General features: G+C 43.2%; 1 protein-coding gene across 1 annotated transcript; it reads right to left on the bottom strand.

Moving 5' to 3' along the window:
- Positions 1 to 6,920: 6,920 nt before the first annotated feature.
- On the bottom strand, positions 6,921 to 23,021 carry TEKT4 (tektin 4). Its single transcript, XM_075164881.1, has 6 exons — positions 22,431 to 23,021; positions 14,101 to 14,171; positions 12,402 to 12,545; positions 11,294 to 11,516; positions 10,156 to 10,310; positions 6,921 to 8,657 (listed from the first exon to the last, which is right to left on the bottom strand). The coding sequence occupies exons 1-6, from the start codon at positions 22,962 to 22,964 to the stop codon at positions 8,444 to 8,446; spliced, it is 1,341 nt and encodes a 446-aa protein (XP_075020982.1). The 5' UTR covers positions 22,965 to 23,021; the 3' UTR covers positions 6,921 to 8,443.
- Positions 23,022 to 23,962: the final 941 nt, after the last annotated feature.

The raw sequence follows: 23,962 nt of genomic DNA, 5'->3' as shown, positions 1-23,962 counted from the left end.
GAGGTGGGGAGGGGAGGCAGCGGGACGACGCACACGGGAGATCGGGATACGGCACTGGCAGAGTCAATTTGAGCTGCATTTGCCGGGTGCCTGCCTGCTCTGTCACAGGCTTCAGCTTGGAAAAGCATCAGATTTGCCTACCTTTAATTCTTTATTTTATTGAAGGAGACGACTGGATACAGTTTTGCATCATCAGCTCCAGAGACACAGAGACCTTGTAAAAACCATTCTTACTGTAAAGCAAACGGAGCGTGTGATAACTACAGTGACCAAATAGTATTGTCGCAGCCAGGAGGACGGAGTAAGGGGTGCGGGAGGAGGGTGAGGTTTGATCCTTCCCAGCACAGGTTGCAGGGCAGAGAGCACAGACCCTGCCGAAGTTTCCATTTTCGACCCATGAGGCAGGAAGCAATAATCTGAAATTAATTAAAGATAAGAGCTTGCTTGTTCACTTTCCCATCTCTCAGCATAAGCTGAGTTGCACAGGCAAAGCTCTGCCCTCCTCTTCTTTGGAAGCTGGTAGAGACTTAACACAAGTTTTTATAGCTGCTCACTTGTTTTTATATGAAGCTTTCCACGTTTGTTTGGCCAGGGGGGTTGAATGAGGCTGCTCTCCTGGGAGGAGAAGCACTTTTGTGTTATGTGAGCGATGGGGGAGTTTGCTCACTCCCCCGCACGCTGCCTGCCACCCATTCCCGAGCAGAGCTGCCACTGAGCCGCTCAGCAGCGATGGCCCAGGGAAGGCAAGGTTGCCCCTCCTGTGCTTTGGGCAGCTCTTGTTAAGTTGCCCTGAGAATATCCTCGGCCTCGGTGCCTCGGTCCATCTTCTGCTATGAAGCCTCTGCAGCTTTTGCAAACAGTGCTGAACAATAACTCAGCACTGTTCCCCATGCCAGAAACGGCACAAGGATGCTGCCCTGCGAACAAGGAATCCTCTGCTGAAAGTGTAAAAAAGCTGTTTGCTGTGTTTTTCAGTCGTGTAGACGCTACAGCAAACTTGCCAGTTCTCTGATTTTTGGCAATAGACGTTGGTCAGCTTTTAACGGTACCCTACTGCCAGGTTTCCAGACAAGTGACCATTGTGCATGGGCAGAGGAAGTCTCCCAGAATTTCACAGAAAGCACAGAGCAGTTTTACAACCAAACTGACCTTCGCAAAAATAAATTGGAATTTGCAGACTGAGATAGATGCATGCAGCCCCGCATTAATCTCTTGCACGCTTGAACCCATTCGGATTTTAAAAGCCTCTCCTATGAAGAGCTCATACACTGCAGCAATCATAAAAATGATCTTCTATTTACAAGGCCTGAAGGCAATCCTTAATCATGAGCCCACATCTGAACAAGGCACTCCATCATTATGGGATAAGTGTATGAAATGGAAATACAGCCAAGGACTTTGGTGGATTTCAATTTATTTGATGTGTAATCCTGCTCTGCAGTTCTCAGCGCAGGGGATGCTTTCACGTCTGCACACCAAAAGCTGCAACAGGGAGCTTGGTGCATTGCCCGCAGCCAGGACCGCACGTGCCAGCACGCGGGATGGGCTGTCCCCAGGGTGCTGGGCACGCAGGGCAGCTCAGGGACCACTGCTGAGCACTCCACCTCCACCAGATGTGCCCCACTGGGGACCAAGGACACCCAGTCGCTTGTAAGTGGGTGAAAAAGGACTTTGAGCTGCGTTTTCTCTCCTAAACAGGCATGAAATGAAAAACTTGGGTGGTAATTCATGGTCTAGACACTGTGTTGCCACAACATGCAGCTAATGCTGAGCTCCGCAAGAGTCCTGCTGGCTCGAAGCTTGATTGTGCTCTTTCCTCTGTGACTCCTAGTGGGTTTTGGAAAAAGTCTACACAGCAAGAAGAGCTCCAGCTAAGTGCAGCTACAGCTAAGTAAGAGCTGATTACAGCCCCATGATTGTCAGGGACTGTATCTTTTTTCTTGGGATACCAGTAAGCCCAGTGGCAGCACGGAGGGGCAGGAGGGGCCACAGTCTGTCCTGGAGGAAAGCCCCTGCCTTGGAGGAAGCTTCTTTCAAATGTCCTGAAAACTGAAAAAGAAAGATGGGAAGTTCATTAACCCTGCAGGAGAAAGCTCCTGCTTCTCCTGGTGGCTTCCACCTGGTGTGCAGGGGGCAATGAAGAGGTTTGAAAGAAAGGTTGGGAGAGAGACCAAGAGGCAGCGATCCCGGCTGCCTCACACCATGCGGGAGGCAAATTCTGCACCTCACAGGTACAGCAGCCAGGGAATGTCTGCAGATGTCCCACCTGGGAAGGACGTGTTGGCCAAGTCCTGCCTTTGGGTGCCTAAGGGTCACGGTGGTGGTTCCGCACCTCCTCATCCCAAACTGAACACAATATCTGCCTCTGCCTTCACCCACTCTGCCAGTCTGTCCTCTCCCCAACAGCAACTGGTGGATGGGGACTCTTCAACATGTGCATTGATGCCTTTCATCCCTCTGGAGGGGGCCTGGCTTTGATCCAGAGAGCTTTAGGGTAACAATTTTACAGCTCTTGGCTGCTCTCCACTCCATCTACCTCCTGCCTGTCCTTTGGCGGTGAAGCCAAAACCACGTGCGACTCGCAGGTTGGGTTTGTTTTGCTGGTACAATGTGTTTTGTTTACAGCTCTTGAAATATGTATACAGAGACCTAAGAGCTCTTTCACGATTGGAGCCTGTGGCTGATGCATATGGGTGGGAGTTACAAGGCTTTATGATCCCTCCCTCAGTTTTACAGAGTTGAATCTATCCTTGGGCAAAAGCTGGTGTCATAAAATGCCAGGAATCTTGGCTCAGGAGAGCCCACGTCCTGTACCCTCTCGTCCTGCAATTACTGGGCAGATAATGTTCTCAGTCGGGGAACGTCCATGGGAGCGCGACGTGGCTTGACTCAGTGCCAGCAGAGCTGATGTAATCGTTCACATGCTGGGGCTGCGCTAGTAAAATGTGCTACAGTCTTCTGCACGTCCTATCTATATAATCCCAAACGAAGGAGAAGGAGGGAGAGCTGGGGGAATGGCAGCTGCCTGGCTCATTAACATTCCCCTGGAGTCTGGTGACCCATCTCCTGGCTCTCTGTGTCTCCTCATACGTAGGCTGGCAGAAAAAGTGTGAAATATTGAAAAGATGAGGGTGAAAGGATCGTTAAAGCTTGTGGAGAGGAAAGCTTCCCGTGCTGGGAAGGACAGCGGCATTAGCACCGATTTCAGTCTGCAAAACCCAGACATTTGCTGTCCGGAGGGTGCTCAGAAGTGCTGGTCTTGCTCCCCTTTGTGTCGTTGGCATGAGGCAGGCTGAGCCGGGAAGGGGATGGATTCCCACAGCCCCGGTTTCTCGGGGCCTCAAGTCTCAATATCAGAGCTGTTAGCTGCCAGCTGTGGACCTCCGGCTGTCCGTAAGGCATCAGAAGTAGCTACCAGCTCCTGTCAGTGCCCGCAAGAAAGCCAGGAGGAATTAGCAGGAACTGGGACTATTTCATAACAATTAATAAAATTGCAGTTGTTCTTTTTCCAGCAGCAATTATTGTTCCCTTCCAGGCTAGCTGTGTTTCGGCCTTTGCTATTCTGCAGTTTCCTCTTTCCCTGACTGTGGAGCAACAGAGACAGGGTGTTTTCTGGACATATCTCAGATGGTTTGGTCTTGCTTTGCTTTAAAGAAATTAAAAGCCTTTGATTTGAAAGACATCTCTGTCCCTTAGCATGGAAGGTCACTGGCAACATCATGAATTTTTAAAAGATGAAACAATCAATATTTTAAAGAAATAAATGAAATTTTTCCCCATCTTCAGAGTAATTTCCTTTCTGGAAGAATGTTTTGTAAATCTCCAGAATTACCCTATGATGGACGTTTTGGTCGTCTTGATTAACTGTGCATGACTATGTGAAAAGGTCATTCAATTTTTCTTCCCTGTCATTATGTTTATGTAAATCCTCTAAGAATCGGCAATAAAATACTTCATCTTCCTATTTCTTTTAAAAATAAATCTTTTTTTTTACCCTCTATGGCCCTTTCCCTGAGGATTTCATCCTCTCCTGCTGCTGTTTTACTTTCAGAGTGGCTGGGCTTGTTGAAACTGCGGTCACGCTTGAAGCAGATCTTGGTGCAACATCTGCGAGGAGCATAGATGTTCTTCCATGGAGACTTGACTTACGGTCTGGCTTCTTTTTTTCATTCTCCAAATAGATAATAAAAGGCTTTTCAAGAGAAAAGATGAAGTTTCTCCCCATGTGTGAAGAAGCATCACAAGCAGAGACATAGCATGTTCGATATGACTGAATTGCAAGACATAAGGGAAAAGGAACAAATGGGGGAACCAAAGGGGAATAATTCTCCAGCAAATTGTCATGCTTCGGCATTTCCAAACAACAGGCTACATGCAAACAGGCTAACTCCTGCAACTGTGGCCAAAACAAGGTGTCTCCTAGCATGGTCTGCACGTCAGGCAAACTGAGGCACACTTCCATAACCCCAGTTTGGAGCTGTTACCACTGTAAGCGTTTGGGGTAAAATCCATCTCTGCAGGAGAGGGTATTACTGCAGCGGCTGATTTTCCTCACAACACAACAGTACTACAGATGATGCAAAAGTATAATTTTCCTAATTCGTATCAAAACCCATGGGACTGAAATATTGTCTTAGGAGCCAGGTGTCTAAAAACGCTTGTCAACATGGGCTTGCTTCAAACAGGATTTTTCTTACTGTCTAGTCGTCCTAAATACTCAACTTGCTTACTCTTCCCATCCTCCTTTATTTTTTCTTCTAAGGAAAGCTTAAGAGGAACTTGTAGGACTAAAGCGCATGTGCCTGGCACATGTAACAAGTCGTAGTAACCAGAATATTCCCCATACACGTGATTTTTTGAAATAAGGATGTGGTAGTGAGGTTGTCATAGAAACAACGGCATTCATCACCCACAGAATGGTAAGAACAGACTGTTTTCCTCATTCAGAGAGGAATGCAGCCAGGATTGATCCTGAGGGACCCGTCACTCCTCCTGAGACAACAGGCAGTAGTGGGAATTAAAGGCACTCAGCATCTCGAAGGATGAGCTCTCATTCCGGTGCACCATGAGTGTTTCAGTCTCGATGGAGACATTACAAGGCTTGATGCCTGTTCCTCTGAGCAGGCTAAATGTAGGAAGCCTTTCTTCAGGCAAACTTTCTTTGCAGGAACTGGATGCAAAAGCTTTCGGTGAGATAAACTAGTCCTCATGCATTTGGTGATGAGCATGTTCCCAGAGAAGGGAGAGCGCAAAGCCTCTAGTAACAAAGGAGCTTGGAGTGAGCAGGTACTGTAAGGTTGTGTGGAAGGCAACCTTCCTTGTAGGCTTTCATAACCCCTCTGGTTAATTGTGGGCTTAAGCGTTGTTTTAATAGCTTGAACGACAAAGGATCAAAGTACAGTTTGCTCACAGTGTGGATTGGTCAAAGTCTGCTTGGGTACCTGGGCACATGAAATATTTTGTATCTGTTAACTTCATGTATATAAACTCTGAACAGAAGAAGGACAAAAGACAAATAGTGGATGGCTATTTTCCAAACAAACTTTAAGAAACTTTCAAGATCAATACGTTTATCAAATGCTACTTAGTTACTAAATAATATCCAATGATGTTATTAATGGCAAGTCCAGGTGAGGTTGTTTGTTCATGGGCATATTAGCCGCACTGACCTTTCCCTATTCAGCCAGTTCTCCTCATTCCTGTTCAGCTGGGATTTGTTTCTCGGTGCTATGAAGACTGTCCTGCCACTTTGGACAAGGAAAAGGGGATCTAATATATGGAAACAAGCCTTGCAAACAACCTTGCAATGGTCCTGCAAACAACCCTTGTGTGAGGAATTTTTGGATCTGCTTTACAGGTTCTTCATTGCTCCTGTTCTCAGCCTGCCGTGGACCCAGTGTGCGACCTGCCTATGAGATACATCCTAGGAATAAAATAGGCCACTAATGAGCTCTGTGCATGGCCATAAAGTTGTTACTGAGACTTTTATTACTGCTAAGACTGATGTTTGGATGCAATTTACTTAGAGGGGCCAGCAGAACTAAGAGACTACCCAGAAATTACTTGGAAAAATTGCTCAGGAAAAGATTTTAAAATAATTTCCACTTCTCTGCAGGTTATTTTGTAAATTACCTCAAACAGAATCCTGAAGAACGAGAGAAAAAACTGCCTGTGTTCAGATCTCTTCTTTAAGACACAGCTGGTGTTACTGGCTGTCCTTGTGGCTATTTACCATATAGATTGAACTAAAGATCAATATTTTAGGCAGGTATTGTTTGTACCAAAAGAGGTCCAAAAGCAGAGACAGAGTCTTCTGAAAAATCTCAGCTGGGCATCTTGGTGCTGGTGTCTGCCACTTTGGTATTAAATTTTTTAGTGACCTGTGACACAGTACAAGGCTGAAATTATGAGACAGTTGCTCTGAGCCTCAGTCTTAGAGAAAATAAATTATTCATGATAAAAATACTACACAAATATTATCTCCCATTTCTCTATAACCTTCTTTGCTCCCCTTGCAAAATGTCATCTGCTTTAAAGTAACAAATAAGTTTTTAACGGGTCTTCACTCCTGTTTTTTCCTGAAGTCCCTGTACTAGACATTATAAAGGTATCATTTTTTACACCATTAATTTCTTCCTCTACCTGTAAGCAGATAAGAAAACTCTCAGATTTTCCAGAAATTAAACCTTGTCTTCACAACCAGAAATCTCTCAGGATAATACACAAAAAAATCCTAATGAAGTCAAAAAAGGCCACACTTTTCATACAGATTAGCAGGTAAAGCTCAAGACAGTTGGAAGCTATAGCTCACCTGTGACCCTAGCTCACACGACAGCCAGCTAAAACATCTTTTTAAATATTTCCTGGTAAATCCTCAGTTTAAAAAATGAATTATAAAAAAAAAATATAAAAACACAGTTACATGCTAGAGCAGTGGCTTTAATTATTTTTTTTAAAAACAGTAATTAAAGAAAAAAATAATTACTGAAACTTGAAGCTATTCCATGTGATTCCCATTCTTAAAACTTGCTTGTATTCATCTATTACCATGTGAATAGGGCAGTGATTACACTCGAGCCAATGTATTAGGTTTACCAGAGCAGGATTTTCCTTGACTGGATTAAAGCAAGGGCAGACTAATTTAGTTCACAAAGGTAAATTAAACTGATAGGCTTTAATTAGGGAAAGCTCCATTTACAATCCAATATGGGGCATAAGGTTACTTGTACTCAGCACAGTCTCAGAGATGACAGCACTTTTCCTCTCTCTAATGCAAAACTCTTGAATCGAAATAATAGTTCTGGGTCCTGGACTGCATGTTCTCCTCATCCCGTCTGCCATAATCATAACCCAAATTCCACTTTGATTCCACTTTTTTTTTCTTTAGTGGGTGAGTAAGATCAATTTGAACATGTTGCTCCCTTCTGTGCTTTCTGAAAGGTTTCTGTGAACATTCCCATTAGTCTAAAGCCCGGTTCACTGTCTTATCCTTCCCTCTATTTTATGTATACACCTAGAGATGTACATGCCACCAAACAAGCAACACTGTCTAGAGGTTGGGGCTAAATGACCAAAACTCTTTTAACACCACAGCTTTGAATACTGGAACACCCTTTAAAGTGCTTTATTCTACTGGTGCAGCTAAAGTCAGTTTTATACACAACTGTGCAGTGATGTAGCTGCATACAAGGTGTGTGATCCATCGATTAGGCTGTAAGATTTGAGCATGAAGAACAGGCTAGAATATGCTGCCAAGAAGAAAGGTGCTGAAGGTGTTTTAAGAAAGGCAGAATGAAGGAGAATATTTTCAGTCTACAAAAATAATCTTTAGTAACTGTTTTAAGTTCTGTGCACAGAAAGGCATAGTACAGACACATTTATTTTTTCTAATCTATGTGCTATTTCTCTCAAATAAGGATTCAACATCTGGACTATAAAATTTTAATCATGAAAGGAAATCTATTAAAAAAGCAAAACAAAACTCTTGAACACAAAGCCTATAAAATAGAGGCTTGGGTCAAAAGCCCTCACTGACGCAGCTGGTTTTCAAAGAAATGGTAGTAGCTTTTAGCAGGAGGGCAATTGCTGAATAGTGCTCTGCACATCCTGAGTTAAGATAATACAAATAGCTCTCTGTGAGAGAAACAGATAGGCTAATGGCCAAATATCACATACTGTACAAATTATAGATAAATTCTAGATGTAATGAATTACCTTTAAGCTGTGTTTTAGACTCACTATAAACATCCGTACTCAGACTAAACTTTTAAAGGCAAGACTCAAAGCCCACCATACAAATACATTTTACCCCAAATAGAGGAAAATAGAGGAACATAACAGTGAATACAGTACTTTTGTGTATAATATTATCCATGTATTTTATATGAAAGATTCTAGACTACATTTTCTTCCAGACTTTACATAGCTAGTACAGAGATTACTACTAGTAACCTGCTAATTTAAGAACAACAGGGTAGCGTGTGCGATGGGCCATGCACTTTTGCCTATCAATAAAAATACTGTTTGTTTTCACAGCTATTTCTTTTTCTAAATTCATCCGTGTGTCTTCCAGGTTCCTCAGAGACTGTTCAGATTCCAGCAGTTTTTTCTTCAGGGATTCAATGGACTCCGTTAGTTCTTCAGCTTCACTGATCAACCTGAACAGAATTACATTAAGTAATAAAAAAAAGAGCAGAAGCCAGTCGGTGTTCAAAAAGACATATGAACTGTAATACGAATAAAGATCAACAGCTATAGAATCATAATACTGAAGAACAAAGGACCTCAGAGAGGTCTTACATACTTGGTCAAAAGCAGAGTTCACTTTCACAGCTTCTGTACAGAAGTCTCCCATGATTTAGATAGTACCAAGAATGTCTTTTGCCACTAAGCACCGTGGAACTATCCATCCTCCCCTTCTCCCACTCTGTAGGACACTTGTACTAAGAATTATAGGACCAAAATTGTTAGGTAAGTCACCCACTTTGACTGGATCAGCATGTTGTTAAGCCTGTTTTTTGATATCTGTTCACTGGTATAAAACTCAAATATTAAAGATGATACTGGCACCAGAGATCAGAAAACAGGCTTTACTTTAAAAGCATATAAGCTTTTAAAGACGCAGCAGCACACCATTTTTAAAAAAGCAGCAAACCATTTTTAAAGCAGCACATCATTTCAGCTGAAAGTCAGTGAGGGTTAGGCACTTTACTGCAATCTGCCTGCAGTGAAGGCACATATTTACTTCCTGGGAAAACAAGATCCCTGTGTGCTATGCAAACTGAGTAACTGCAAACAGTATAAGCCTGGCAATTAAACATATGCCCATTCAGCAAAGGACTTGCATGTGTCCTTAAATCCCATTAAAGGCAATGTACATACTGAAAAGCTTGCACATGGATGGTTTGCTGAATCAGGACCTTAAATAAGTGTGCCATTTGGATTAACTATAACTTCTTCCTCACTGTATAAAGAACAGCATATTGGCTTTGAATGGTAGGCGCCTTTGCTACAAGGATATTGTAAGCCTGCAAAAGCTGATTCCCCACTTTTCCTAAGGGTAGGAAAATGTGAAGGAGGAGAATCAATTACAAAGCTTATAATGAGATCAAAACTGACAAATGTGACACTCAGACCTTTAATTTGAAAGGATTTGTTGACCTCCAGTTTTAAAACGGATTATTATTGAAAATCAAATGCCACCAGCCTAATGCTTCGTAGTACTGAGGACTTGTCTCAGACTATGAATATGTGCAGCCCGTTTACAACCTCAGCACTTAAAGCATAATTCATTCGGCACATAGTCCACCTTGTGGTGAACTTTTGCTAAGAGCAAAAGGGTTGCAAAAGATCCACATGCTGTCAGATTTTTTTTGGATTATCTAAATCAAAAAGAAACCACACAGTTCAGAGAAGCAAGTGTAGAGACAAAAGGCAGAGTTGAGTCTATAGATTTTCTATTTGTCAATACATTAGGTTAAAATGATATTTTCCTCACAGTGATTTCAGTCAATTGAATTATTTCTGACTTATATCAGAATCAAACCTAGTAATAAAAGCTAAAGGCTATGTGTGGCCAATAAAAACTGCAAAAACTGTCTAACATCACTTCTGGATAAAATGGACACCTTGGAGGACTTGTTTAGTAGTGTTTACCTGAATTGTGCTTCATCTCTGCAGAGCTCTACGTTGGGCCTAAAAGACCTGTCATACAGCCTTGTTTGAGCAACTTTCATTGGGGCTTCTTTGTCTTTGATAGCTTGTTTGAGAGCAGCAATGTTAGCTTCTTGATCTCCAATCTCCTTAAGGACCTGAAGAGGATACCGAAGAAAAAGAACTATTTAAAAAAAGATACACGTCATCTCTGTGCATGCTATACATCTGTTCATGGTCGTAGTGAATCAGTTATAGTTTTGACCTCCTACCTAGCCAGAATATAGAAGAACTAGGAGTACAAAGCTGGCTTTGACCTCTTTATTTCTACTACTACACTGAGAATCTGATCTTTGGTCTAAAAAGAAGCAGAAAATATTCTGCAGCATCTTCAAAAACTCTTCCATGTCTCCTGACAACACCTCCCACCTCCATGAATTGCTTTTAATTGTAAATTTTTAACTGTAGTTTATCCAAGAAACATTCAAGTTATTTTGAACGAGATTAAGAACTGCCAATCAGCTTGGAAATGCATGGATTTCTGGCATTAGTGAAGAAAATGGAAAAGACAGGAAATTCTGAATCCCTTCTCCCTCATAACCACTGACACACATGCAAAAAATAAAGTCTACCCAGCTGTCATTATCCAACAGGTACTAAGGAATGACTGTTTCTTCCATGCTTGCCAATGGATTGAAACAGAAGTAGGAGCTGCTCCACATTGGAGAAGGGGCAGAGGCTGAAGACACCTCTTGTCACTTGCCAGGAACTGCTGCTGCTGATACTACTGCAGCACAGCATGGCTTTCATTCCATAAAAGTGATAACCAGGCTAGCCTGGGAATCCTGCCCCAAGGATCAGCTCCTTGATCACACAGTTTTAGGTTTTAGTTCAGCAAGACATGGAAGAAAGTGCTTCATTTTCTTCATATTTAAGTCCATCTCTTGTTTAGAGAAGCACAACAGATAGCAGAAAAAGCTACAATCCAGCTCAAAGGCTCTTATCAGATACTAAGCTGACACAAAATAGCATTCGATACCTGACATGGACTAAGACATTTTTTTCTAGAAGATAAATTTACTGTGATCTTCTCAAAGGAGACTATCATGCCTGTAGCCAGCATTCAAAAAATAACACTTACTTTTTTCAAATGATGCTCTAGTTTGTGTTTTGTATCGTCCAGCTCCTCACAGCGTTTGGCAAAAGCCTCATTAACGGCAGCACATTGCATCCTCAGGTCTTCAGATACATCATGAAGAATATTGTCAATCAAGGCACGAAGATTGATGGAAGCCAGTTTTTCTCGTTCTGCCCTATAGATGTTGTCATGACTGAACTTGGCCCATGTCTCCGGTGTTGAGGCACTGGAAGAAGAGGTGAATGGTATACAAATAGGAACCTTGCTCTTTTGTTCACGTTGCACTTAAGAAGACAATCTGAAACTGGTTCTCTCCCTGCAAAAGTGTTGTCAACCTCTGTTCGTTTTTGCTGTTAATGCAGTCTAGACTTACCATGAAGGAAGGAGACTAATCCTTTATAAAATCAATAAACTCTCATTCATCTTGTGGCTTCTAAGGGAAGCAATACATGACACAAAATCATCCAAAGTTCTTCCATCTTCAGCCAATACTACTAAGGCAAAAAAAGTATACACATACTTTTTTGTGCAAGCACAACCAGTTAAATCACCAGCAAATAAACACATGAATATATTCAAGCTTTACAGTCTGCGTCTACTTTGAAACAAAAAGAAACAAGATCTCTTGTTATACTTTGCCATGTTGAGCAGCAGAAGGAACTACATAGCGCTTGGGACGCTGCATCATATGAACACTGCCTGAAAGAGGAAGGGGAAGCAGCAAGATTTATTGTAATAGTAATCCTCTATGTGTACAGGAAGCAGCACTTGCCTTTCCCGAAAGAATGGTATGTCTGCTGATATCAAACAGTAAGTCTCAATAGGATTTAGATCAGCCTTTAAAAGTATAAAGCCAATTATTTCCAAGGAAAACTTCTACAAGCTCAGTTTGCATATAGTGAACTAACTTTGCCATCAGTGGTATGCCATGCTGAGATGGTAGCACTACCTTTACTATCCATGTTGCTATTTTAAAGCTATGACATTTTACATCCAAAGAAGCAGCAATCACACCTTTAATTCAGAGCAGCATTACAGCTTTCACTGACGCAAAGGATGTATTTTATCTTACCAGGGTTATTTGTGGAGGATAATGATAGTAACTACTCACCTCTCTTCAAACTTCACTGAACTAGGATGGAACTGGATGTTGGTGCTCTGGTTACTGTATCTTCCACATTTATCATCAATGTTGTATGTTTCAACTTTGTCTGACCAGTCCATTTCACAAATCTCTTTGAGATCTCGATTTAATCTGAAAAAACATTATTATCACACATTGTTAGTGGAAAACAATACTACTAGCAAAACTATCACAGACATTTGTGAAGCTAGGGTCTAAGCCTTTGTCTTTTGTCAAAGAGCAATGAGAACATAAACTTCCCTTTTTGTCTTGAAAATCCTAACCAAACTCTCTCTCCCACAACTATCTGCTAGAAGGACAGTAAGTCTGATGTGTTAACCACTACCCTAGACCTTCAGTACTGTTCTGTGCCTACTGAAGGCTTAGAGCTTTTATAGCCTGAGACAAAGGAGTTGTCGGAGTTCAGATTTTACATAATAATCCTAAAACACAAAGGACTTTTTCAATAGTGGTGACAGCTGCAGTTATTACGGGGGGAATAGGTAGGAGGTTTGCCCAACAGAACACTCTTCTCATGATAGGACATCAGGTAGTGCTAGTAGAAGACCCATCCTCCTCCTTAGCTAATATATTGAGTGCGACTCAAATTTAAGATCTCCATAAAGTGACTCTATATCATTCTCCAAGCCCTCCTACCTAGCCTTTCAAAGACTGTAGCATGCAGACAGTGTAATTTGTCCTTGGAAGATACAAGTACAATGATATTCAGAGATAAAACTGTTGCTTTGTTGTCAATTAAATGAGTCACACGTCACCCAATTAATTAGAATTACTTCAGATTACAAAAGACAGTGGGTCGTTATCAACTGTTAACACCAGATGTCACTCTCACCTAAGGAATTAAAAAGACTCTGCTGGCCAATGATACTAAACCATGGTACTAAATGGTACTAAAACGATCTTAAAACAATTATAAAAAGCGAAGCCTAAACTCAGTAGACTCCTCTCATACTCTAATTGATGTAACAGAACTACTTTAAATTACTTTGCATTTATAGACATTCTTTCTAAAAACAATATTTCATTTTATCTGGTAGAATAGCACAAATCGGGGCAGATTAAAAAAATTTATAAACTAAAATATCAAGGTTGCCAGCAGTTAAGTCCTTCATATTGATGCACCTTAGGATTTGGGTAATATCTTTCCAAAGGGCTTGTTATAAATTAAAAGCTAATATTCCTTTTGAAATGCAATGAACATCCATACCAATACAGAAGGTAGAGTGAAGTTTCATATTTTAAGTTCATACTGACATCTGGTGGCAAAAAACTCATCTTGAAAAGGTCCTTTGATCAGATAAATTATGTTAAAAGAGCCTATACTACAAATATATCACAAGGTGCAACAAGGTAGAGTGGTATCCAGATAATATTTTTATTGCACTTAAGTTTAGTGTTGGAAAATTAGAGAATTGAATACACATACTGGAAACCAGGACTGAAAATCTAAAGCATGACTTTAGGGCATGGCTCTTCTCTTACCTCACCCTACTTGAAAATCCTGAAGTTTCATCACTGAGTACCTCTTTTCAGGTTTAAATGGAATTCACATGGCTCATAAGCCTGGCATTGGTAAGATCTTTATCCGCTGGGCGTTGTACCCCATATGGCAAGAATTATTTGGGTATATAAATTAGCTACTAAGGTATTGTGAAAAATATCTTACCGCATCTGGTTACCAGCTTGCATCAAAGTTCTTTTCAAAAGCTCCTGGATATTTCTGATAAGTTCAGCTTCCTAGATAAAAACATTGAGACTTCTGTAATATCCAGAGCAGTACATACTGTCCTGCAGAGCAATTTGATTTCAATGGTTGTGGATAAATACTTAAATCTGCTCATTCCCACTCTTACCCTATTATTGCAAGACATGATTTTCTGAGGAGTTAGCAGATACTGAGGTAACTCAGCTATAAGTCTAGGGCGGCAGCAATACTTGGAATACTTCTAAAGCCTGGGGATTCATTATTTTCATATTGCCTGTGTATTCTATGTTCTATCAGATTAAACAGAATATCTGAATTACTTGCACAGCCTTGAAGTAGGGAAAAATAAGGCAACAGCATCATGCTCAGCAGGAGACCAGAGTCACTGCCTTGCACAAACACAAGGTGCCATTTTAAAACTGAGCAGGACACCGTCTGCCCTGCAAGCACAAACTCAGATGTCAGAGGCTGCTGCCTTCCACAGGCATGTGATGGAGCAGATCAGCTTCTCTGGCAAGATACTGGCTTCCAGAACCTGCTGAGTCCTTGCAGATACCTTCAGAGCTCACTGCTTTGTTCTGTAGTAAGCGTTTTATCTGTATGCAAGGCAGAGGCTTCCCATCAGATTCCTGCAGATCTCCAAAAATACAGTTTGTCTGACATATGGTGATAAGGTGCTATTTAGCATAAAGGAGTGGCAGTATCATAATCTTCTGTTGGCCTGCCTCTTTTGAATGCTTTGTATTAACTACAAAAAGAAGTTACTACTCTATGATTTAAACAGCTATTGTCTGCTTCGGCAGGTATAGGAAAGCTGTCATAATATAAACCCAATGACACTTACACCTTTAATTTTTTTGTTAGATCTATTTATTCCAGAACTCATTTTGCCTCTGGTGATGGACAGGATCGAGGACTGCAGAATTATCTCAAATATGCAGTGTTGTTTGAGGGGTTAATTTCCTCTGAGCTTCTGCTCAAAGTCACGAAGCTTTGCCTTACCTTTGATAGCTTTGCCTTTGATAATGGATCGGATGTCTGAAGTTTCAGCTCAAGCTGGTTTTAGCAGGAATGTTCATTGCAACACAATTGTGATCAAACCAAAAAAGACCATATTTTCTAATAATCTCTTGTTGAACAAAAAGTACTTAGTGCTCATTTTTTATGATAATAATGCTGCTTTAGGGATTAACTATCAATGCTCTATTAAGTGATTTTACTGACCTGGTGATTACGTATTATTATATAAAAGCCAGTCCAGCAAGCATTTTCTTTTTTATTATTTAAAGGAATTTAATATTTGAGGCTCGGATATTAAAAAGAGCTTTTGTAGATGAAAAAATCCTAATTAATTTTGCTTTTTTACATCAATGACAGTCATCCAATGACAGCTAAGGGAGTATGTACTTACTAATAAACTTTATTCCTAGAACACTGCTGGCACTCGTTCGTCCTTGTACTGTTTTTGACAAATAAATGAGTGCGTATGTCCCTGCAGTGTCAGTTTCTCCATCATAAGAAACCAACAGGGACCATAAAAAAGATCATTTTTTTCTAAATGGAAAAGGACAGTCACGATTGACTAAAACCCAGAAAGAAAATATTGTTTTTAAGGCTGTAAAAGAGCACAATTAAAACAAATACGTAGCTGAAGCATCATTTTACAAACTGTGAGAACACTAAAACTCACTTTCTGCAGGGAGGAAGTATTACAATGGCTGAGTTGTCAAAGTAAAAATTCAAAAGGATTTTAAAGGGTTCAAAAGATCCAGCACTCAAAATTACATTTATAGTAATTGATATTATTTTGTGTTGGGTAGTCAGTCTCCATGTAAATAAAGAAACAACCAGTTTCTCGTGAGTAATGTGCACAATTTTAATTGAGAAAATCCTTCCTTTAGCAATTCATAGAATCATAGAATCATAGAATCATACAGGTTGGAAAAGACCTCTAAGATCATCATGTCCAACCGTCAACCCAACACCACCATGCCCACTACACCATGTCCCTAAGGGCCTCATCTACATGTCTTTTAAATACCCCCAGGGATGGTGACTCCACCACTTCCCTGGGCAGCCTGTTCCAAGGCCTGACCACTCTTTCAGTAAAGAAATTTCTCCTAATGTTCAATCTAAACCTCCCTTGGTGCAACTTGAGGCCATTTCCTCTTGTCCTATTGCTAGTTACTTGGCAGAAGAGACCAACCCCCACCTCACTACAACCTCCTTTCAGGGAGTTGTAGAGCGCGATGAGGTCTCCCCTCAGTCTCCTCTTCTCCAGGCTAAACAACCCCAGTTCCCTCAGCCGCTCCTCATAAGACTTGTGCTCCAGACCCTTCACCAGCTTCGTTGTCCTGCTCTGGACACGCTCCAGCACCTCCATGTCCTTCTTGTAGTGAGGGGCCCAAAACTGAACACAGGATTCGAGGTGCGGCCTCACCAGTGCCGAGTACAGGGGCACGATCACCTCCCTGCTCCTGCTGGCCACACCAGTTCTGATACAGGCCAGGATGCAATTAAGGTCTCTCACATGGAAAGAGTGAAATAATGCAAAAATAAAGAATTCCCTTGTTGAATGACCTAAATAAAAATTAAAAATTGAATCCCTGTTGAGGAGATATGCATTCAAATATGACATTTAAAACTGAAGATACAGTTCTCATAATTAATGGCAGTGTAAGACTAGTTAGAGTGAATAAGCAGGTATAAATGACAATGAATTTTCAACACTTATCTACTAAATGATTTTTCTTAACTTTTAAAACAGTTAAAAAGTCAGATCGTATGACTGGGAGGAGCTGTGGCACTAGGTTGAAGATGAAGATCATTTGATCTAGGTCCCTCAGTCCTGGCTGTATTGTTAGACATCACGCTACAATCCAGCCTGCTGCCCACCCGTAGCTGTGGCTGGCTCGTGGGATCGATGTGGGAGAAGGTCCACGCTGCACGAGCTCCTGCCAGGTAGCACTACCTGCAGAGGAGCCGGAGCTGGGAATCTCGTACACCATGTGGAGATCTTAGAAAATACCACGTCTGCTCCTTCACATTTTCTTTGCAGAGCAAATTCCATCAACAACCATGGCAGAAAGAGCTGCAGCCAGGAACACAGTTCTCCCAGACTTTGTGATTTCAGCCATAAAAATGTGGGTGATTCCACATTAAAATCCTGGGGGCAGATCTGGGTTTTAGCAAGTAGCAGAATAGATGACCTTTATGTAGTGTGTGCACAGAATTGTGTTGGCAATTCATTTGAAGGCCCAGTCTGCATTAAGAGAGGAAAAGCATGAGAAGGAGTTTTAGCAGCTAGCAGCATCTCAGGTTCAGAGGACAACATTAACTGAGATTTGCATTTCTTCAGTTCATGAGAGGACTTGGTGGATGAAATGTCTTTTTTTTCTCCTTATTTTTCCCATATATGTCTTCATGTGCTGTCTATTAAAATCAAATACGGTCAAATCTGAACTGATCTTGGCTTCTTTTCAGCTGTCTTCTCCACAGTTAATACTACTAATAAACCTCTGTTATTGTAAATGGTTGTCAATTAACAGGGACAGAAAATTTAATAGTTTAGCGTGACATTTCTTTTATTACAGTATTTAATGTTTATGATGCAAAAGAGGGTTTTCCTCAAATCTAGTGATAAAACCATCCCAGTTCATGACTTTGTGTCTAATTAATGGTGCAGAGAAAATGTTTAAGAGCAGATGTTTGTGCCTTCCGTGAATTTACAAATTCAGGTTTTTTGCAGCCTGTCTTCTTACATCAGTGACTTGCAGATGTCAGCAATGTCTAAATACAGCACCCAGGGCCAGAATGACACGGTGAGAGAGCAGCTAAGAGGAACTGGTAGGACCCCGTGAGAGAGGCTGTGCAGTCGTCCTTGATTACAAATCCGGTTGCATCCATCCGTCAGTAACAACATGACACCAGATGTCCCACACATCAGCACAGCAAATAAAAGCAAGCTAGCTTACAGATCGCACTAGATTTAGACCCCCAAAGAGCAAGTAACAGGAAGAATCTTATTCATTAAAGCTGGGAGTGAAAGCAGGTACCAGACTTCAGAAGAGGAAATGCCGCTGGCGGGCAGACACGGGAAGGGGAAATGCCGCCAGTGGACAGAGGAAGGAAGGGGAAATGTCACTGGCAGGCAGAGGCCAGAAGGGGAAACGCCGTGGGCTGGCATACACCAGAAGGGGAAATGTGCCAGCAGGCAGTCACCAGATGGTGAAATGCCACCAGCAGGCAGACGAAGGAAGGTGAAATGCCGCCGGCAGGCAGACAAAGGAAGGTGAAATGCCGCCGGCAGGCAGTCGCCAGAGGGGGAAATGTCGCTGGCAGGCAGAGGCAAGAAGGGGAAATGCCACTGGCAGGCAGACGCCAGAAGGGGAAATGCTGCCAGCGGGCAGACGAAGGAAGGTGATATGCCGCCGGCAGGCAGATGCAGGAAGTGGAAATGCCGCCGGTGGGCAGACGCAAGAAAGGGGAAATGTCGCTGGTGGGCAGAGGCCAGAAGGGGAAATGCTGCTGACAGGCAGATGCCAGAAGGGGAAATACCGCTGGCAGGTAGACGCCACAAGGGGAAATACCGCTGGCAGGCAGACGCAAGAAGGGAGAAATGCCACCAGCACGCAGACGCCAGAAGGGGAAATGCCGCCAGCACGCAGACACCAGAAAGGGAAATGCCACCGGCAGGCAGTCACCAGAAGGGGAAATGCCACCGGCAGGCAGACGCCAGAAGGGGGAAATGCTGCCAGCAGGCAGACACCAAAAGGGGAAATGCCGCCGGCAGGCAGTTGCCAGAAGGGGAAATACCACCGGCAGGCAGACGCCAGAAGGGGAAATACCACCGGCAGGCAGCCGCCAGAAGGGGAAATGCCGCCAGCAGGTAGACGCCAGAAGGGGGAAATGCTGCCGGCAGGCAGGCACCAGAAGGGGAAATACCGCCGGCAGGCAGATGCCAGAATCAACAAATCAACACTCTGAGTCTGGGGTAAAAAAATGGCATAAATGTAAGTACATCCACAGTCATATTTGGCACTCAGTTAATGAGTCTGGACACTGGACATGTGGAAATAATGTTGAAACGCAGTATATATTCAGCTGAAATATGATTTACTGACAGCATACCACCACGTGGCAAGTCTTTTGCTAAGGCTTACATTGTCAATATTAAATGTGTGCACATAAACATACTAAACTGTCATTAAACTGATGCGAAGGGGATTCAGAGAAGACATCATATGGGTTATGAAACTCAAAAACCTCATAGAAAATAGATGCATGTACTGCTTTTTCTGAATTCAGCTATTTCCAATGCAGCAGCACAAAGAAAGAAAATTATTCTACTTGAGAGATTTTATCTTCCTTTTAGTCATCAAAGATCCTTCTTTATTGGAAAAACAATTGTGTCCTTCAGCTTCTTTTTCTTAACCAGAACTGCATTAAGAAGTGATTAATATGCTGTTAAGTGGAGTCAATGAACTACTGAGTAACAGCTGATTTTACTATACATGTGAGGAGCTTTCACTTAAATATCCTCATTCTTCATTCCAGCAGTGGCTATTTAGTGGTGGTATGTATCACAATAGGTGATCTAAATACGACTCCATGCTGCAAAGCAAATAGGACAGATGAGTTGAAACCAAAACTCCCTAAAAGATATAAATGGCTTGCCAAAAAATAGGAAAACCCCAAATCTTATCTGGATGCATAAAACCTCAATCAGAGATACTTCTGTTTTCTTTGTGAGTCATCTGAAATGATTCCTACTGAACAGATAATGAAAATGCAACTACATGCAGAGATTGAAAACTGCTTGTACATGTGTATTTGATGTTGTCTCTTTAAATGTCATCTGCCAAGGGGCTGCTGAAGGCGGTTATCTCAGCAGAATGCTCTGGGAACTGGGAAATGTTCTTCTTTGCTGCAAAAAGCTGAAAGCAGGAACAAAACTTACGTCCTATGAAAAGCTTTTCCATGACTATGTGAAAGGTAGTCCCTTGTCCAGACACGCTCTTCCCCCAGTTGCAGATTCCCCCATTCACCTGTCCATGGGAGCTGGCAGGAACATGGCAAAGATACCAGAGAATGACGCCAGCACAAGCCTGGGCTGCTAGTAGGAGAGGAAGAATTTCAAAGGAAGGAAAATGCCCTAGAATATCAATTAACTGTGTAATTAAAACTGCAAGGAAAAGAATGTCTGTTTCCTAACACAGCTGACTTTTGGAAACTATTTCTTCTTTTTCTCAGTTTTTGCATGGGAAGAGAATAAATTACTCCTGATCTCGCTTGCATTACAATTTCTTAAGAGAGTTAAGATTAGAAAGTGACTGGACAAGTAAGCAACATTCAGAAAAAGTATGTCAGTACTTTAGTGATAAAATTTGCATAACTCCTCCAAATAAGCAAATGTTGTAACACAGAGCTACCAGTGAACTGGGCCATTAACTTGGAAATCTGCACAGTGAACAGCCAGAATTCATGGAAGAGCAGCTCTGAGAGTCAAGAATTATTAGTCAGTTTTGGAGAGAGTAAGAAATACAATGTACCATCTGACTTCTTGCAGTGAAAGAGGTATAGAGTATAGCTGCAGCTTAAAGAGCTGGCAAAGCCACAGAGGGCACATTTTAACAACTATTTGCAAACATTTGTGCCATAAAGTCTATTCCTCTGTGAAAATGGGAAGGATTTCCTCTGATATTATGTACTCCTCTTCCTTCCGCACTGCAAAGGTCATTGGCATGGCAACAAAATCTTCATTTCTCAGGAGTCCATCTGCTGCTGGTACACACGCCTCATCTGAACTCACATAATTCTTTTTTGATGACATCCTACTTGGCTGTTGACGGTCTGTCGTCACAAGCACACAATCACAATTTCAGGTGAAGAATTAGCAGCAGCAGCAGCAGCAGATGGACTTCTGAGCAATGAACAAACTCTTCTCTGAGATCAGGAGGAAAGAAATACAGGAAAGAAATCCTGCCAGAAAACGAATTTTTTTTTGGTAAATCTTACATTTCACGATTTCTCTAAAACATCAGCAGCTGATGAAAATAATTTCTTTTCTGTAATCTGAATTCGTAACAATTCACACACTGAAACGTCCTATACACTAACTCTCACATATTTATATTTTTGACTGGAACAACCCCTTAAATATTGATTACAATTCAGCAATTGTTCACAATTCCTATTCAAAGTATTGCTAAATACTATCATGCTAAATACTATCATGCCATCAACTATGTAAGTCACTTCAATATTTTTCTAACAACAAATATTAATCATCTGGTTTAATCAGTAACTCATCATGAATTAACTTTCACAGTATATTGGAGGCTGCAGGCAAATAATCATTAATTTATTTGTGGGACACTAGAATATGTATCATTCCAGAATGAAAAATGACCCAGAATCTGTTCTCTGTGCAGCCACAATAATTACATTAGCTTTGAAGGCAATCTACATGCAGTGTTGGATCTCAGTGACAGATAATAAAGTGTCAGCTGGAGCAAAGAGTCCTCTATGGGAGGAAAAGGATCAAGCAAATTTCAGGAGAGTCTCAGGTTTGTTGAAGTCACACTGTCAGAAATACCATCTGTTTGTGCCCCCACCGCTTGCCTGGAGCTATCATCTCATGCAGGCGTCACACGACTACATTGTGCTGTTCATTGTGCTATACTGCAGGACGTTTAACATGATGGTTTGTGTTGAGACACTGTAGTACAGTGTTGGATCACCACCTCGTCATGAACCTTGGCAAGACTACAGCATCAGACTCAGTAGTAAAAGGTAATGGCAGAGACTGCCAGATTTGGACAGCTTGAGCATGGAAACAGGCAAGGAGCATTTCACTGGTCCTGAATAGTCTGCTTATTGGGTACTGCGTTTTTAAAGTGTAACCTGCAGAGCTGAGGGGACTTTAAGCCTAGCAGAGGCTGGAAGAAGTTTAATGCCAGAATAGGATGCCCATCTTGGTTCAGGAAACCTGTTTTGATTTTGTTTGGACCTGGTCTGAAAGAGGGAATCTGGTCTCCTCTAGTCACACTCATGTGATTTTAAATACTTTTTAAACAGAGGAAGGATTTTAAACAATCATTCTTAAACCCAGGAGTGACAGAGAAGAGTCCAGGCTGCCAGGAAGGGGCACTAGGCCCCTGTGCATTGCCAGAACATACCTTCATGAGCTGCAGTTACCACCTACTGACCAAGCTGTTCACCATTTTAAGACCAGAGCAGCACTAAGAGAGGGCTGCCAACAACCTTTAACATTGTAACATCCTGCTCACCTTCAGCAACTCTCTCTCCACCTCATCACTGACCAAGTCCGGGGGTTGCCTCCTCTCCCGACACTGCAGGTTATCAGTGGCAATGGCATAGGGCACCTCGGTAGCATCGAGCGCCCTTTCCAGCCGCAGCTTCTGGGCTGCCAGCAGGCGGCTCTCGGCATCGAGGTCCTCAATCTCCTTCTGGAGCTCAGCCTTCCAGAAGTGTATGTCCTGCAGGCGCTGGCCCAGGGTGGCCGTGGAGTCCTGCTGGGCGCGCTGGGCGGTGGCAGCGGCGTGTTCGGCCAGCTCCTTGGCCTCGGCCCGGCCGCGCTCAGCCTGCTCGCAGCTGGTGAAGGCCTTGCGGTACAGATCAGCGTTGCTCTGGTGCCACTCGGGGGGCAGGTACTTGGCGGTACGGAAGCCAGCAGTGGCCAGGCCGCTGGAGGAGTCGGGCCCCGTGTTCAGAGCCACCTCGCACACCTTCATGGGTAGGTCGGAGGCGGGAACCGCCTGCGGCGCCGGCTCCTTGGTCAGCAGGACCCTGGCCTGCGCCATGGCGCCGGCGCCTCCCGCAGGGCAAGCCCTGGCTCTCCGCTAGGCCGCGCCGCGTCCTCCCGTCGCCGGGGCAACGGCAACAGCCAATGAGGAGGCGGGTCCCCCCATTGCGAAGGGAAACCCGAGGCGGCAGCGGGGGAACAGCCCGCCCCTCGTTATCGCACAACGACAGCCACCAATCAGAGCGCAGATCCGCCCCGAGGGCGCGTTGGATAGGGGAACGCCGGCTGCCCGCACCCGCCTCCAAGCTGCTTGTTGCCATGGCGACGGGGACACCCAATGGGGAAGGCGCAGTGCTTGTCGGCGGGCGCTGGCGGTGTCATGGCGGCGCCGGGCGGCTTCGGGGCGCGAACCGCTGCCTCCCTCCGGGCGGGAGGGTTTCCCGACACAGGCCTTGGTGCATGTTGTAACGCTTGTCATTCGCATGTGCGACTGTGTTGGTGAGAACAAAGGTACGCTGAAGTCTCTACATTGCGCCCTGGCTCCCCTTTGTGCTGAGGAACTTCTCCAACCGCCATGTGTGCCCAATAACGCTTTTTCCTGTTTGTTTTGGAAGTACAAGAGGATCCTGACAGGACTTCAGCCCGGTTCCTGCCCAGCAAGCGGTGGAGGCTGTGTGCCCCTTTGTGCTTGCCCCGAGGCCCAGAGAGCCCCTCAGGCGTGGGCAAGGCCCTGTGGAGGCCCCGGGGCCCTGTGTGGGGCCTGCGGCATCTGCTGGTTTTAAGCCGTTCAATTTAATACATTTTTGCACCTCACTCCATTCTTACACTCAAATGTTTGTTCTTAAGACAATTTGTGTGACTCTGGCCTCATCACAGATCAGGTGCTTGTGAAACCCAGCTGCTGCGGCATCCCCTGTTTAATTTTCACTTGGAGAGACAAAGACAGCTTATGCTTGAACTATACTAAATTTTTTGGGGTTGCCGTCACTGTGCAACAAGGAAAAGCAATGAGAGGCTGTGAGGCGAGAGGCATCTCTTCAGAGCACTTGGAGGAAG

Source organism: Calonectris borealis, chromosome 16 (genome assembly GCF_964195595.1).
Source record: "Calonectris borealis chromosome 16, bCalBor7.hap1.2, whole genome shotgun sequence".
NCBI lineage: Eukaryota > Metazoa > Chordata > Aves > Procellariiformes > Procellariidae > Calonectris > Calonectris borealis.
This window is presented reverse-complemented; position numbering and strand designations above follow the sequence as displayed.